Source organism: Ranitomeya variabilis, chromosome 4, assembly GCF_051348905.1.
Source record: "Ranitomeya variabilis isolate aRanVar5 chromosome 4, aRanVar5.hap1, whole genome shotgun sequence".
Taxonomy (NCBI): Eukaryota; Metazoa; Chordata; class Amphibia; order Anura; family Dendrobatidae; genus Ranitomeya; species Ranitomeya variabilis.
Genome location: NC_135235.1, coordinates 434,601,212 through 434,619,169, shown reverse-complemented (window position 1 = coordinate 434,619,169; position 17,958 = coordinate 434,601,212). Strand labels below are relative to the sequence as shown.

The following is a 17,958-nucleotide window of genomic DNA, read 5'->3' as shown; positions in this document are numbered from 1 at the left end:
ACCGCTCTGCTGTTAGGGCCGGCGCTCAGTCAGTGCAGGGAAGCGGACGCCGGGGGACACGAAGGTGAGTATGTACTGTTTGTTTTTTTACATTTTACACTGGTAACCAGGGTAAACATGGGTGTCATGATTCCCCAATGGCATGGGAATATCAGAAACACAAAAATTACAGACTAGCTCTCGGGTGATGGAAACTCAAGCTGACCGTGACCTAAATCTACCACACAACTAACAGTAGCCAGGGAGCATTCCTACGGCTGCCTAAATGCCACGCGCCAGCCGGAGAACTAACTACGCCTGGAAGAGGAAGGAACAGACCTGGCTTACCTCTAGTGAAATTCCCCAAAGATGATAGTAGCCCCCCACATATATTAACGGTGAATTCAGAGGAAAAGACATACACAGTATGAAGGTAGATTTAGCAAAGCGAGGTCCACTTACTAGATAGAGGAAGGATACAAAAGAGGACTTCACGGTCAGCTGAAAAACCCTTTCAAAAACCCATCCTGAAATTACTTTAAAACTCCTGTGTCAACTCATCATACAGGAGTGGCAATTTCAGTCCACAAGAGCTTCCAGTAACAGGAAATGACAAAACTGTAAACTGGACAAAAATACAAAACAATAAGGACAAGAGTCCACTTAGCTGATCAGCAGACTAGTAGCAGGAACATGCAACTGAATGACTCAGGTTACAATGATGACCGGCAAGGAAGTGACTGGAGAGCAAGGCTAAATAGGGAACTCCCAAAACTGATGGAAGCAGGTGAGCGAGGCAGAAAAGAACACACAAGTCTCCAGTACCACCAGCCACCACTAGGGGAGCCCAAAAAGCGATCACAACAGTACCCCCCCCTTAAGGAGGGGGAACCGAACCCTCACAAGAACCGCCAGGGCGACCTGGATGAGCCCTATGAAAGGCACGAACCAAATCCGAGGCATGAACATCAGAGGCAGTTACCCAAGAATTATCTTCCTGACCATAGCCCTTCCATTTAACCAGATACTGGAGTCTCCGCCTGGAAATACGGGAGTCCAAGATTTTCTCTATAACGTACTCCAATTCACCCTCAACCAGCACAGGAGCAGGAGGCTCAGCAGAAGGAACCACCGGCACCTCGTATCTCCGCAACAACGACCGATGGAACACATTATGGATAGCGAAAGATGCCGGGAGGTCCAAACGAAAGGAAACAGGGTTAATAATCTCCAAAATCCTATAGGGACCGATAAACCGAGGCTTAAATTTAGGAGAAGAAACCCTCATTGGGACAAAACGGGAAGACAACCACACCAAGTCCCCAACACGAAGGCGAGGACCAACCCGACGCTGGCGGTTAGCAAACCGCTGAGTCCTCTCCTGGGACAAATTCAAATTGTCCACCACTTGTTCCCAAATCCGATACAACCGATCCACCACAGCATCCACTCCAGGACAATCCAAAGACTCCACCTGACCAGAAGAAAAACGGGGATGAAACCCCGAATTGCAAAAGAAAGGGGAAACCAAAGTGGCCGAACTAGCCCGATTATTAAGAGCAAACTCCGCCAACGGCAAAAAGGCAACCCAATCATCCTGATCCGCAGACACAAAACACCTCAAATACGTCTCCAAAGTCTGATTAGTTCGCTCCGTCTGGCCATTAGTCTGAGGATGGAAGGCAGATGAAAAAGACAAATCAATGCCCAACCTGGCACAGAATGCCCGCCAAAATCTAGAAACGAACTGGGTACCCCTATCAGAAACGATATTTTCAGGAATACCATGCAAGCGAACCACATTTTGAAAAAACAAAGGAACCAACTCAGACGAGGAAGGCAACTTCGGCAATGGCACCAAATGAACCATCTTAGCAAAACGGTCACACACCACCCAGATAACAGACATCCTCTGAGAGACAGGAAGATCAGAAATAAAGTCCATCGAGATGTGCGTCCAAGGCCTCTTCGGAATAGGCAAGGGCAACAACAACCCGCTAGCCCTAGAACAACAAGGCTTGGCCCGAGCACACACATCACAAGACTGCACAAAAACACGCACATCTCGAGACAGAGATGGCCACCAGAAGGATCTAGCCACCAAATCCCTGGTACCAAAAATTCCAGGATGACCCACCAGCGTAGAAGAATGAACCTCCGAGATGACTCTACTGGTCCAATCATCAGGAACAAACAGTCTACCAGGTGGACAGCGATTAGGTCTATCCGCCTGAAACTCTTGCAAAGCACGTCGCAGATCTGGGGAAATAGCGGATAATATCACCCCATCCTTAAGGATACCTGTAGGTTCCGAATCACCAGGGGAATCAGGCTCAAAACTCCTAGAAAGGGCATCCGCCTTCACATTCTTAGAACCTGGTAGATATGAGACCACAAAATTAAACCGAGAGAAGAACAACGACCAGCGCGCCTGTCTAGGATTCAGGCGCCTGGCAGACTCAAGATAAATCAGATTCTTGTGATCAGTCAAAACCACCACCTGATGTCTAGCACCCTCAAGCCAATGACGCCACTCCTCAAATGCCCACTTCATGGCCAAAAGCTCCCGATTACCGACATCATAATTTCTTTCGGCGGCAGAAAATTTTCGAGAAAAGAACGCACAAGGTCTCATCACTGAGCAATCGGAACTTTTCTGCGACAAAACCGCCCCCGCTCCGATCTCGGAAGCATCGACCTCAACCTGAAAGGGGAGAGAGACATCGGGCTGGCGCAACACAGGGGCAGACGAAAAGCGGCGCTTAAGTTCCCGAAAGGCCTCCACAGCGGCAGAGGACCAATTGGCCACATCAGCACCCTTCTTAGACAAATCCGTAAGAGGCTTAGCAACACCAGAAAAACCAGTTATAAATCGACGATAAAAATTAGCAAAGCCCAAGAACTTCTGAAGACCCTTTAGAGAAGTAGGCTGCGTCCAGTCACAAATAGCCCGAACCTTGACAGGGTCCATCTCAACAGAAGAAGGGGAAAAAATGTACCCCAAAAAGGAAATCTTTTGAACCCCAAAAACACACTTAGAACCCTTTACACACAGAGAATTCTCCCGCAAGACCTGAAAAACCCTCCTGACCTGCTGAACATGAGACTCCCAGTCCTCAGAAAAAATCAAAATATCGTCCAAATACACAATCATAAATTTATCCAGATATTCACGGAAAATATCATGCATAAAGGACTGAAAAACTGAAGGTGCATTAGAAAGGCCGAAAGGCATTACCAAATACTCAAAGTGGCCCTCAGGCGTATTAAATGCGGTTTTCCACTCATCCCCTTGCTTAATTCGCACCAAATTATACGCCCCACGGAGATCAATCTTGGAGAACCACTTAGCCCCCCTTATGCGAGCAAACAAATCAGTAAGCAGCGGCAACGGATACTGATATTTGACAGTAATTTTATTCAGGAGTCGATAATCAATACAAGGCCTCAGCGAGCCATCCTTTTTAGAGACAAAGAAAAACCCAGCTCCTAAAGGTGATGAAGAAGGACGAATATGTCCCTTTTCCAGGGACTCCTTAACATACTCTCGCATGGCAGCATGCTCAGGTACAGATAGGTTAAACAAACGACCCTTTGGAAATTTACTGCCTGGAATCAGATCTATGGCGCAATCACACTCTCTGTGGGGAGGGAGAGAACCAATTTTAGGCTCTTCAAAAATATCCCCAAAATCCGACAAAAATGCCAAAATCTCAGAGGGAATAGATGACGAGATAGAACCCAAAGGTATGTCCCCATGAGCCCCCCGACATCCCCAGCTTAACACAGACATAGTTTTCCAGTCCAGTACTGGGTTATGAGATTGTAACCATGGTAATCCAAGCACTAACACATCATGTAAATTATGCAACACGAGGAAGCGAATCATCTCCTGATGGTCTGGAGTCATACGCATAGTCACTTGCGTCCAGAACTGTGGTCTATTACAAGCCAGAGGTGTAGAATCAATACCCTTCAGAGGTATTGGAACTTCCAGAGGCTCCAAATCAAACCCACAGCGCCTGGCGAAGGACCAATCCATGAGACTCAGAGCGGCGCCAGAGTCCACATAGGCATCCACGGTAATAACTGATAATGAACAAATCAGAGTTACAGACAGAAGAAATTTAGACTGTAAAGTGCCAATAGAAACAGACTTGTCAACCTTCCTAGTACGTTTAGAGCATGCTGATATAACATGCGCGGAATCACCACAGTAGAAGCACAAGCCATTTTTGTGCCTATAATTCTGCCGCTCGCTTCTTGACAGAATTCTGTCACATTGCATTTTCTCTGGCGTCCCTTCAGAAGATACCGCCAAATGGTGCACGGGTTTGCGCTCCCGCAAACGCCGATCAATCTGAATCGCCATTGTTATGGACTCATTCAGACCTGTGGGCGTAGGAAACCCCACCATGACATCCTTAACGGCATCAGAAAGGCCCTCTTTGAAAATTGCCGCTAGGGCACACTCATTCCACTGAGTAAGCACAGACCATTTACGAAATTTTTGGCAGTATATCTCGGCTTCATCTTGCCCTTGAGACAGGGCTATTAAAGCTTTTTCAGCTTGAATCTCCAAATTAGGTTCCTCATACAGCAACCCTAAAGCCAGAAAAAACGCATCCACATTGAGCAACGCAGGATCCCCTGGTGTCAATGAAAATGCCCAATTTTGAGGGTCACCTCGCAGCAAAGAAATCACAATCTTAACCTGCTGAACAGGATCTCCAGAGGAGTGAGGTCTGAGAGAAAGGAATAATTTACAATTACATTTGAAATTCAGAAACCGAGATCTATCTCCGGAAAATACCTCTGGTGTAGGAATCTTAGGTTCAGAAGTAGGAGTACGTATAACATAATCTTGTAAATTCTGAACCTTCGTAGCAAGATTATTTAAACCTGCAGCCAAACTCTGAGAGTCCATCCTTAAACCGGAGAGATCAGAGCCATTCAAGGATTTGAAGGAGAGAAAGGCAAGGCTGTAAATAGAGCAGAAATACAACTGAGCCAACTAAGTAGCAAACATGAGAGGAAAAAAAAAAAAAAAATCTACAGACTTCTTTCACTCTCCTTTCTTCTGCCAATTACTTTAACAGTGGTCCGGTCATACTGTCATGATTCCCCAATGGCATGGGAATATCAGAAACACAAAAATTACAGACTAGCTCTCGGGTGATGGAAACTCAAGCTGACCGTGACCTAAATCTACCACACAACTAACAGTAGCCAGGGAGCATTCCTACGGCTGCCTAAATGCCACGCGCCAGCCGGAGAACTAACTACGCCTGGAAGAGGAAGGAACAGACCTGGCTTACCTCTAGTGAAATTCCCCAAAGATGATAGTAGCCCCCACATATATTAACGGTGAGTTCAGAGGAAAAGACATACACAGTATGAAGGTAGATTTAGCAAAGCGAGGTCCACTTACTAGATAGAGGAAGGATACAAAAGAGGACTTCACGGTCAGCTGAAAAACCCTTTCAAAAACCCATCCTGAAATTACTTTAAAACTCCTGTGTCAACTCATCACACAGGAATGGCAATTTCAGTCCACAAGAGCTTCCAGTAACAGGAAATGACAAAACTGTAAACTGGACAAAAATACAAAACAATAAGGACAAGAGTCCACTTAGCTGATCAGCAGACTAGTAGCAGGAACATGCAACTGAATGACTCAGGTTACAATGATGACCGGCAAGGAAGTGACTGGAGAGCAAAGCTAAATAGGGAACTCCCAAAACTGATGGAAGCAGGTGAGCGAGGCAGAAAAGAACACACAAGTCTCCAGTACCACCAGCCACCACTAGGGGAGCCCAAAAAGCGATCACAACACATGGGGTTACTAAGCGCGGCCCTAAGCTTAGCAACCCGATGTTTACCCTGGTTACCCGGGGACTTCAGCATCGTTGGTCGCTAGACACTCCTTTTGATGATGCTCCAGAGGTTCTCAATGGGGTTGAGGTCAGGGGAAGATGGTGGCCACACCATAAGTTTGTCCTCTTTTATGCCCATAGCAGCCAGAGATGCAGATGTGTTTTTTGCAGCTTGAGACGGTGCATTATCATGCATGAAAATGATCTTGCTGCGGAAAGCACGGTTCTTCCTCTGGAACCACGGCAGGAAGTGTTGTTTTAGAAACTCCACATAGATTCTGGAGTTCATGTTTACCCCTTCAGGGATCATAAAGGGGCCGACAATCTCTCTCCCCATGATTCCAGCCCAAAACATTACTCTACCTCCTCCGTGTTGGCGCCTTAGCCATGTTTTCATGGGGTTTCCATCAACCAGCCATCCTCCACTCCATCCATCTGGAGCATCGAGCATTGCACGTCACTCATCGGTGAACAAAACAGTTTGGAAGTCAGTCTTCATGTATCGTTTGGCCCACTGGAGCTGTTTCTGCTTGTGTGCAGTGGATAGAGGTGGTCGACAGGATGGCTTACGCACAGCGGCAAACCTCTGAAGGACCCTGCATCTTGTTGTTCTGGGGATGTTGGAGGCACCAGCAGCTTCAGAAACTTGTCTGCTGCTATGACAAGGCATTTTTGCAGCTTCTCTTTTAACCTTAAGCAATTGCCTGTTGGAAAGCGTCCTCAATTTTTCCTTATCAGCACGCACACGTGTGTGCTGGGAATCAGCTACATACTTCTTGATTGTGGGATGAACACGATGAAGTGTCTTGGCAATGTTAATTGTAGTCATGCCTTGATCTAAATACTCCACAATTTGTTGCTTCTCAGCAGCCGACACATCCTTTTTCTTTCCCATTTTGGCAAAAAATGTAGGCTGCTTAATAATGTGGAACAGCCTTCTTAAGTAGTCTTGCCTTTATTTGGACACACCTGTCAAACTAATTTGCATAGGTATCTGCAATTGCTTTCATTGATATAAGGGTACCGTCTCACAGTGGCCCTTTTGTCGCTACGACGGTACGATCCGTGATGTTCCAGCGATATCCATACGATATCGCTGTGTCTGACACGCAGCAGCGATCAGGGACCCTGCTGAGAATCGTATGTCGTAGCAGATCGTTTGGAACTTTATATCGTTGCTGGATCTCCCGCTGTCATCGCTGGATCGGTGTGTGTGACACCGATCCAGCGATGCGTTCGCTTGTAACCAGGGTAAACTTCGGGTTACTAAGCGCAGGGCCGCGCTTAGTAACCCGATGTTTACCCTGGTTACCATCGTAAATGTAAAAAAAAAAAAAAACGTACATACTCACATTCCGGTGTACGTCAGGTCCCTAGCCGTCTGCTTCCCGCACTGACTGAGTGCCGGCCGTAAAGTGAAAGCAGAGCACAGCGGTGACGTCACCGCTGTGCTCTGCTTTCACTTTACGGCCGGCACTCAGTCAGTGCGGGAAGCAGACGGCGAGGGACCTGACGGACACCGGAATGTATGTACGTTTTTTTTTTTTTTACATTTACGATGGTAACCAGGGTAAACATCGGGTTACTAAGCGCGGCCCTGCGCTTAGTAACCCGATGTTTACCCTGGTTACCCGGGGACTTCGGCATCGTTGGTCGCTGGAGAGCTGTCTGTGTGACAGCTCCCCAGCGACCACACAACGACTTACCAACGATCACGGTCAGGTCGTATCGCTGGTCGTGATCGTTGGTAAATCGTTTTGTGTAACGGTACCCTAAAGAGCAGTGACACACATCACCATCAATGAGTTTAAATGACAAACAAAAAAATTCTAACCTTATCACTCCTAAACTCTTTGTGCATAATAATTTGGAACACAGTGTATATTGTTGGCTAGTCTCAATGAAGTCAGCCAACATTACTCCAAAGTGTATGTCTTCTTAAAGGTCTACTGTCAGGGACTTTTGTAACCAGCTATTGATGGCCTGGCTGTCTAGAGTACCAAAAGATTATTTGATTAACCCAATCACTACCAGAATAATGTCCAATAGAATATTACCACTATTTAAAGTCAAATCAGGTTTACCTTTAACTTTGGAGCCCATCACTTGCATCTACTGTATATTTCTCATGTTCCAATATTAGAGATGATTGAATTTATTTGAGTGGGAATTAATTTTACTCGAATTTTACAAAAATCTGTATTTAGAATATAGATTTTTTCCACTTCATTCAGCATGAATCCAGTAAAATGGCGGGCAGCAGCGGTTACTGTTTTGAGAACCATGAAGGGCCAAAAAATTGTTAAAATAGTAATACACACTTCAACCCTCACCTGTCCCACTGCCTCTGCAGCCCGCCATCCGGTCCTCGGATTTTCTTTTTTTCTTCTCCTGTTATGCACACTCTCTTCGGAATCTTCAGTCCAAGCCACAGCTTCTGCTTGCACTAGGCCTCAGATTATTATGCCATCGTACTGCATGTCATAACATCACAGCATTGTGTGCATTCAGGGCCTAGTCCAGGTGGACGCCATGGCCTGGAGTGAATATTCCAAAGACTATGGACGTGACAGGAGAAGTGGAATACAAGAGGCACTGAGGACAAGATGTCAAGCTGTGGAGGCGATGGCACAGATAGGCAGTGACTGGAGTATTATTTTTTTTTTTTTACACCCCACTTTTCTAGAGAGACCCCAGAGATTAATGAGGAAAAATTCAATTTACAGAGAATGACAGCTGCAAATGAAATTTCCTTGCAAATTGATGTGATTTAAGGAATTTAAATCTCGGCAGGTACACTTATCTATATATAATACTCCAGGATCATATTGTATGCCCTGTGACTGTGAATGCAATGATAAAAGCAAAGAACACAATGTCATTAATAGTGGAAAGCATAAGTTTTATAGAAATTAGGTTTGCACATTTTTTTCTGGTCTGAAAGCCACTATGACAGAGTAACCCAATCTCAAGGGCCACAGCTCATGTACAGCCTAGTTCTAATGTCTGTGCACTTGTGATATTATGATCATTGAATATATGATAATGTGAGTCCAAATTGTATAATTATCTTTATATCGTTCCAAATCTGCCTCCTCAAATTCTAAAAAAAGACTCTTAAAAAGCATTATGTAATAGGAGATATTTCCTTTTTACACTTTAGTCTTTGCATGCACTTGTAGGCTTGATGATTATAATTTGTGCTAGTGAATGTAAAAGATCCTGGAACTGCAATGTGGTTATGATTGGTGATGAGTGAAGTTTGCAAAATTAGTTTCTGGCAGATTCACTCAATTCTGACAGAAGATTCAATTTAGTCCAAATAAAATTGGACCCTATCAAAATTTCCCTGAATGCCATGAAAAGATGGTAATTATGCTCTGGGGTCTCTTTAGATCCCAAAGCATACGACATGTAGAGAACAGAAAGGGATAAAAAAAACAAAAAAACACATCCTGACTTTGTATGCCATCTCGACTGCCATCAGAGCTCCCCTTCTTTGTATACGTCTTCCTATACTGAAGCACCTGTAGTCAGGTTGAGGGAGACGCATATCATTCATGTCAATGATGTGTATTGCCCTCCATGTGACTGCATGAAGTCAATCACTTGACTCAGAGCCAAAAGAACCGTAAACCCACTTGGAGGATCTTCATATTCCTCATGTGGAGAAGACATAAGGAGTCAGGTGATGGCCTAGGACAGGTGAGCAATAACATGTTTTGTTTTTATTAATTATACTTCTTCCTGGCCCTCAAAAAGAATTTAGCAAAATGGTTGATGGCATGATGGCACCATTTGCAATTGTTTCAATTTGGTATGGTTCAGTCAGCTTAAGCACCAAAGTGTTTCTTCTATTCTGCTTCTTCTAGTAGCATGGGAGAGTGCACAGTTCTTCTGACCAGCAGTGCAACCTAGCCACTGGTCCAAACTGTCAATCGTCAGGAGCATACTGACCCCAGGCAACAAGAAAGCCAAGAGGCAGATGAGTGGTGTGCTCCTGAAGATTGATCGTGAGAAAACCTATTTAATACAATGGTGCAATGTCACAGATGTTATATATACAAATACATTGATTACATTAATTACTTTATATAAACATATTTCAGCAATTCACAAAAGCCTAATCAGTCTGTCTTCCCCTGTGACACTATCGCTCAGTCAAAACACAATGATGGTGTGTATGTGACCACGGAGTAACGCTATGTGCAGCCCGTAGAGATCACACCAGAGATTTGTGGCCATCCTGTGATTTATTGAGCCACCACAGGGAAAGAAAGAATGCTAAGATAGATTATTTCATGCACAGGTTAGCAGTAATATGCCTAGGCAAGAAAACAAGCTTGTGTACCTAGCTCAAACATTTGAAGGGGGAGGTTAAGGAATCCTGAGTGTGGGGTGTAAGGATTACTCTGTCCTGGGGCACTGCAGACATCGTCTGAGGCAGGGAGCAGAAGAAGAAAGGAGACATTGTGACCCAGCTCCAACACCTCTTGTGTATACAGACGGAAGTGCTTGGCCTGCAGAGGGACACAGGGAGAGAACAAGGGTTACAATATATAAACACCAGCGACAAGCAACAATTGAGTAAACAGGTAAAAATAACATGTAGCACAGTACTAAGTCATGGAATGAGCGTGCCCTGAATATCTCAATTGTTCTCCACCTGAGGAGACAGCAGAAGGATGCTTTACATGGACTGGATCTAAAGTCACTACAGATATTCATTTTAGTCTTAACCTCATAATATCTGAATGGCGACACTGTACAGAAATCAGCTGAGCACAATCGCCTTCTTTCTATTTGTTCTGTTTCCCAGCAATTAAAAGGGAGTTTTACTTTAAGGATAGGCCCTTACGTACCGAATGTTTGCAGTATGGTCACTGCAGTTATTAATAATTTTATGAATTGAGGAAATTCCATTTGCGGCATTCAGCGGTTATGCTTCATGTTTGCCATTGATAACAAAGCGGAAAACCAAAGACTTGATGACTACGTGCAAAAACTGTGATCCCGCTGTGCAGTATTACCATGGAAGTTTCTATGCAAACAATTCATGGATTAATTTCCAAGAACAGTTTGCATGGAAAAGGTGCAATCGAAATTCCAACACCACTGCAGTAACAGTTACAGACTTATACTGTCCTCTGACCGCTGTGGGTGAAAGTTAAATCCCCATTCATACATAGCAGCTTTTTCCCACTGTGCCTTGAAATGCTTATGTGGGTACAGTTTGGAGAAGGCCCATCTCTTGTTCCAGCATTACTACCCCAGTGTACAAGGCAAGGTCCCTAGACATAGTTTGGTGATTTTGGTGTGGAAGAACTTGACTGGCCCAAACAGAGCCCTGACCTCAAACCCATCAAATACCTTAAGTATGAACTACAATTTGGATGAGATTGTGAGCCAGACCCCCTGCCTAACTTCTATGTCTGACCTCACAAATGCTCTTGTGAATGAATGAGCAAAAAATTTCACAAATACACTTCAAAATCTAGTAATCAGCCTTCCCAGAAGAGTGAAGGCTGTAACGGGATGATCAACTTCTTAATAGTGCTTATGGATTTAGAATGGGATGTCACTAAGGCTCCTGTGGTTGTAATGTGTAGAGGTCCCAAATCATTTTACACCATAAAGTATAAGTTGTGAAAAGAATGTAATATAATGTGTATTATCACAACATTTTTTTCCGTATTTTATTGTACCTAGACTTTTTTGTGTGTGTGATAGCAGAAGTAACATTTCTCAGATCAGTTTTAATGGATATCCATTAGTAATGCTATGCATATTAACAAAACAGTGAACAACTATAATTTGCTTGGCCTAAGACCCTGTGCTACATGAATCACAAATAGAGGTAAAACCTGCCCACTGAGCCATAATAAAAATATTTCACTTTGATAAATATCTTTACACACAGTGCTCCTATTTATGTAAATGCCTCTACGTGTAGATGCCTTGTGTTTTCACTCGGAGACGTTCCTGTCACTTTTGAGACGTCCACAGATTAATGACCACCTTTATGTATACAATTGAGCTGCAATTAACTCAGGGGACACAGCTTGTGTCCTACTTATGTATTTTATGTTGTTTTTAATAAAAGCAGTTTTATGGGTGGTGAAAATAAATGCACAGAGGAATCCAAGTGATTTTAGGGTCTTAGCTTCACTATAGAATATTTAGAGACCACCCAAAAGTTGTTATTATTTTTCATACTTAACCCCTTAGTGACAGAGCCAATTTGGTACTTAATGACCGAGCCAATTTTTACAATTCTGACCAGTGTCACTTTAAGAGGTTATAACTCTGGAACGCTTTATCGGATCCCGCTGATTCTGAGATTGTTTTTTCGTGACATGTTGTACTTCAAGATAGTGGTAACATTTCTTCGATATTACTTGCGATTATTTATGAAAAAAATGGAAATATGGCGAAAATTTTTAAAATTTTGCAATTTTCAAACTTTGTATTTTTATGCCCTTAAATCAGAGAGATATGTCACAAAAAATAGTTAATAAATAACATTTCTCACATGTCTACTTTACATCAGCACAATTTTGGAAACAATTTTTTTTTTGTTAGGGAGTTATAAGGGTTAAAAGTTGACCAGCAATTTCTCATTTTTACAACACCATGTTTTTTTTAGGGACCACATCACCTTTGAAGTGATTTTGAGGGGTCTATATGATAGAAAATAACCAAGTGTGACACCATTCTAAAAACTGCACCCCTCAAGCTGCTCAAAACCACATTCAAGAAGTTTATTAACCCTTTACGTACTTCACAGGAACTAAAACAATGTGGAAGAAAAAAATGAACATTTTACTTTTTTTTGCAAACATTTTACTTCAGAACCATTTTTTTTAATTTTCACAAGTGTAAAAACAGAAATTTAACCACAAATTTTGTTGTGCAATTTTTCCTGAGTACGCCGATACCCCATATGTGGAGGTAAACCACTGTTTAGGCGCACCGTAGAGCTTGGAAGTGAAGGAGCACCGTTTGACTGTTTCAATGCAGAATTGGCTGGAATTGAGATCGGACGCCATGTCGCGTTTGGAGAGCCCCTAATGTGCCTAAACAGTGGAAACCCCCCACAAGTGACACCATTTTGGAAACTAGACCCCCCAAGGAACTTATCTAGATGTGTGGTGAGCACTTTGAACCCCCAAGTGCTTCACAGAAGTTTATAACGTAGAGCCGTGAAAATAAAAAATCGCATTTGTTTTCACAAAAATGATTTTTTCGCCCACAAATTCTTATTTTCACAAGGGTAACAGGAGAAATTAGACCACAAAAGTTGTTGTGCAATTTCTCCTGAGTACGTCGATACCCCATATGTGGAGGTAAACCACTGTTTGGGCGCACCGCAGAGCTTGGAAGTGAAGGAGCACCGTTTGACTTTTTCAATGCAGAATTGGCTGGAATTGAGATCGGATGCCATGTCGCGTTTGGAGAGTCCCTGATGTGCCTAAACAGTGGAAACCCCCCACAAGTGATACCATTTTGGAAACTAGACCCCTTAAGGAACTTATCTAGATGTGTGGTGAGAACTTTGAATCCCCAAGTGCTTCACAGAAGTTTATAACGTAGAGCCGTGAAAATAAAAAATCTCATTTTTTCTACAAAAATGATCTTTTTGCCCCCAAATTTTTATTTTCACAAGGGTAACAGGAGAAATTAGACGACAAAAGTTGTTGTACAATTTCTCCTGAGTACGTCGATACCCCACATATGGGGGTAAACCACTGTTTGGGCGCACCGCAGAGCTTGGAAGAGAAGGAGTGTCGTTTTACTTTTTCAATGTAGAATTGGCTGGAATTGAGATCGGACGCCATGTCACGTTTGGAGAGCCGCTGATGTGCCTAAACAGTAGAGACCCCCCACATATGACACCATTTTGGAAACTAGACCCCTTAAGGAACTTATCTAGATGTGTGGTGAGCACTTTAAACCCCCAGGTGCTTCACAGAAGTTTATAACGTAGAGCCGTGAAAATAAAAAAATCGCATTTTTTCTACAAAAATGATCTTTTTGCCTCCAAATTTTTATTTTACCAAGGGTAACAGGAGAAAATGGACCCCAGAAGCTGTTGTACAATTTGTCTTGAGTACGCCGACACCCCATATGTGGGGGTAAACCACTGTTTGGGCGCATGGCTGAGCTCGGAAGCAAAGGAGCGCCATTTGACTTTTCAATGCAAAATTGACTGGAATTGAGATCGGACGCCATGTCGCGTTTGGAGAGCCCCTGATGTGCCTAAACAGCAGAAACCCCCCAAAAGTGACCCCATTTTGGAAACTAGACCCCCCATGGAACTTATCTAGATGTGTAGTGAGAACTTTGAATGCCCAAGTGCATCACAGAAGTTTATAATGCAGAGTCGTGAAAATAAAAAATATATATTTTTTAACAATAAAGATTTTTTAGCCCCCAAGTTTTTATTTTCACAAGGGTAACAAGAGAAATTGGACCCCAAAAGTTGTTGTCCAATTTGTCCTGAGTATGCTGGTACCCCATATGTGGGGGTAAACCACTGTTTGGGCGCACGGCAGAGCTCGGAAGGGAAGGAGTGCCATTTTGGAATGCAGACTTTGATAGAATTGTCTGCGGGCGTTATGTTGCCTTTGCAGACCCCTAATGTACCTAAACAGTAGAAACCCCCAACAAGTGACCCCATTTTGGAAAATATACCCCCCAAGGAACTTATCTAGATATGTGGTGAGAACTTTGAATGCCCAAGTGCATCACAGAAGTTTATAATGCAGAGTAGTGAAAATAAAAAATATTTTTTTTCCCACAAAAAAGATTTTTTTAGCCCCCAAATTTTTATTTTCACAAGGGTAAAAAGAGAAATTGGACCCCAAAAGTTGTTGTCCAATTTGTCCTGAGTATGCTGGTACCCCATATGTGGGGGTAAACCACTGTTTGGGCGCACGGCAGAGCTCGGAAGGGAAGGAGCGCCATTTTGGAATGCAGACTTTGATAGAATTGTCTGTGGGCGTTATGTTGCGTTTGCAGACCCCTAATGTACCTAAACAGTAGAAACCCCCACAAGTGACCAAATTTTGGAAACTAGACCCCCTAAGGAACTTATCTAGATATGTGGTGAGAACTTTGAAAGCTCAAGTGCTTCACAGACATTTATAAGGCAGAGTAGTGAAAATAAAAAAATATATTTTTTTCCAACAAAAAAGATTTTTAGCCCCCAAGTTTTTATTTTCACAAGGGTAACAGGAGAAATTGGACCCCAAAAGTTGTTGTCCAATTTATCCCGAGTACGCTGATTCCCCATATGTGGGGGTAAACCACTGTTTGGGCGCACGGCAGAGCTCAGAAGGGAGGGAGTACCATTTGACTTTTTTAGCGCAAAATTGGCTGTCGTGTTTGGAGACCCCCCTGATGTACCTAAATAGTGGAAACCCCCAAATTATAACTCCAACCCTAACTCCAACACAGCCCTAACCCTAATCTCAACCCGATCCATAATCCTAATCACAACCCTAACGATAATCACAACCCTAACCCCAAAACAGTCCTAATCTCAACCCTAACCATAACCCTAATCAAAACCCTAAATCCAACACACCCCTAACCCTAATCCCAACCCTAACCCTAGTCCCAACCCTAATCCCAAACGTAACACTAATCCCAACCCTAATCCCAAACGTAACACTAATCCCAACCCTAATCCAAACCCTAACCCCAATCCCAACTCTAACCCTAACTTTAGCCCCAACCCTAACTTTAGCCCCAACCCTAACCATAACTTTAGCCCCCGTCGTCACAAAAAAAGTTCAATGTAACCTTTTTTTTGTACGTCGTGTCCGCCATTTCCACGGATGCGTGGCTGTAACTCTGCCCCCTCCTCCCCAGGACATAGACTGGGCAGCGGATGCGTTGAAAAACTGCATCCGCTGCCCACGTTGTGCACAATTTTCACAACGTGCGTCGGTACATCGGGCCGACGCATTGCGACCGCCCCGTATCGACGCAAGTGTGAAAGAAGCCTAAGGCTACTTTCACACTAGCGTCGTACTCGGCCCATCGCAGTGTGTCGGGCCGACGTACCGACGCTAGCGTTGTAAGCGCCGCACAACGGGTGCAGCGGATGCTGTTTTTTCAACGCATCCGCTGCCCCATTGTGAGGTGCGAGGAGGCGGGGGCGGAGTTCCGGCCACGCATGCGCGGTCGGAAATGGCGGACACGTCGCACAAAAAAGTTACATGTAGTTTTTTTTGTGTCGACGGTCCGCCGAAGCACGACGCATCCGTCGCACGATGGATGCGACATGTGGCAATCCGTCGCAATGCGTCGCTAATGCAAGCCAATGGAGAAAAAACGCATCCTGCAAGCACTTTTGCAGGATGCGTTTTTTCTCCAACGACGCATTGCGACGGAAGCCAAAAAACGCTAGTGTGAAAGTAGCCTAACCCTAACCCTAGCCCTAACCCTAACCCTAAATTTAGCCCCAACCCTAACCCTAACTCTAACCCTAACCCTAACCCTAACCCTAACCCTAACTCTAACCCTAACCCTAACCCTAACCCTAACTCTAACTCTAACCCTAACTCTAACCCTAACTCTAACCCTAACCCTAACCCTAACCCTAACCCTAATTTTAGCCCCAACTTGTCTTCTCCTGCCGGCCGGCAGATGGCAGCAGATGGCGGGCGCACTGCGCATGCGCCCGCCATGATGAAAAAGCCGGCTGGCAGGAGAAGACAGAAGAGGACCCAGGGACCCCGGGTGAGTATGATAGGGTCCCCGAATCCCCCTATTTCTCTGTCCTCTGATGTGCGATCACATCAGAGGACAGAGAAATAACTGATCGCTTTTTTTTTTTTTTTTTTTTTTTGCGGTCGCCGGTAAACTGTTAATTACCGGCGATCGCACCGACCCCGATCATGTTCTTTGGGGTCTCGGCTACCCCCGGCAGCCGAGACCCCAAAGAACATCCGGGTGCCGGGCGGCGGGCGCACTGCGCGTGCGCCCGCCATTTTTTCCCGGAAAAAAGATGGCGGCGCCCATGGGGAGACACGAGGAGCACCGGGGGAGGTAGGTAAGTATTGGGGGGCTATTGGGGGCCATCGGGGACCACATTTCTCTGTCCTCCGATGTGCGATCACATCGGAGGACAGAGAAATTAAACGGCAAATCGCGTTTTTGTTTTTTTTGTTGCGACCGCTGGTAAACGGTTAATTACCGGCGATCGCAACTCGGGGGTCGGTAAAAACCCCCCGAATCATGTTCTCTGGGGTCTCGGCTACCCTCGGCAACCGAGACCCCAGAGAAAATCCGACTTTGGGGGGCGCTATTCACTTTTTCCACAGCGCCGTTAATTAACGGCGCTGTGGATTAAGTACCCTTAGCGGCCGCCGTTAAAAGGCGTATCGGCGGTCGTTAAGGGGTTAAACGGCTTTCAAAATGTATTACTGTAAGTCTTATAAAAATAAACAAGCAAGCATCAGTTGAGTAAAGTGAGTGAGAATCTAGAGTATATATACTGTATATATATATATATATATATATATATATATATATATATATATATCGACACTCTCTGAATTTTTTAAACTTATGTTGTTAAATCAGTATTTTATCTTCATTCAAGCCATTTATGTAGCTGAAAAAAAAATTGTCTAACATTAACATTAGGAGAATCATCAAGAAATCTATTTGGTTTGATGTTTTCAAGCATAAAAGGTAGAAGGTGGTACTCATAGATCTATAAAACTGTTTTTATTCCATTAATTTATAACAGTTGGATACATTGTTGATAAGTATGGACTACAGCCATTTTGCATCCACTTTAAGGTCCCAACAGAACCTCTCCTCTTTCCTCTTATTGGACAGGAAGAAGAGACAACTTCCATCAAAGTAATTAAAAACAAGCAATAATACATGTTCTCTATAGCAACTAGTAACTAGGGCTGAAACAATTTTAGTAAATATAATCAGCTATACATATATATCAAAGCTCGGACTGCCCACAGGGAAGCAGGTGAATTCCCTGGAGGGCCCATGTGCAGGAGTAAGCCACTTTCCCCCAAATATGAGCAGTAGTTGGCCCAATACATTTTGATTTGTTATGTACAGACAA

At 44.0% G+C, this 17,958-nt stretch overlaps 1 protein-coding gene across 1 annotated transcript in view; it reads right to left on the bottom strand.

Moving 5' to 3' along the window:
* Positions 1–17,958, bottom strand: part of ANKFN1 (ankyrin repeat and fibronectin type III domain containing 1) — a 1,096,304-nt gene that overhangs the window by 178,138 nt on the left and 900,208 nt on the right. The window contains exon 15 of the mRNA XM_077257596.1: positions 10,207–10,375. Within this exon, the coding sequence (XP_077113711.1) occupies positions 10,207–10,375 (169 nt within the window). The remainder of the gene's footprint in view (positions 1–10,206; positions 10,376–17,958) is intronic.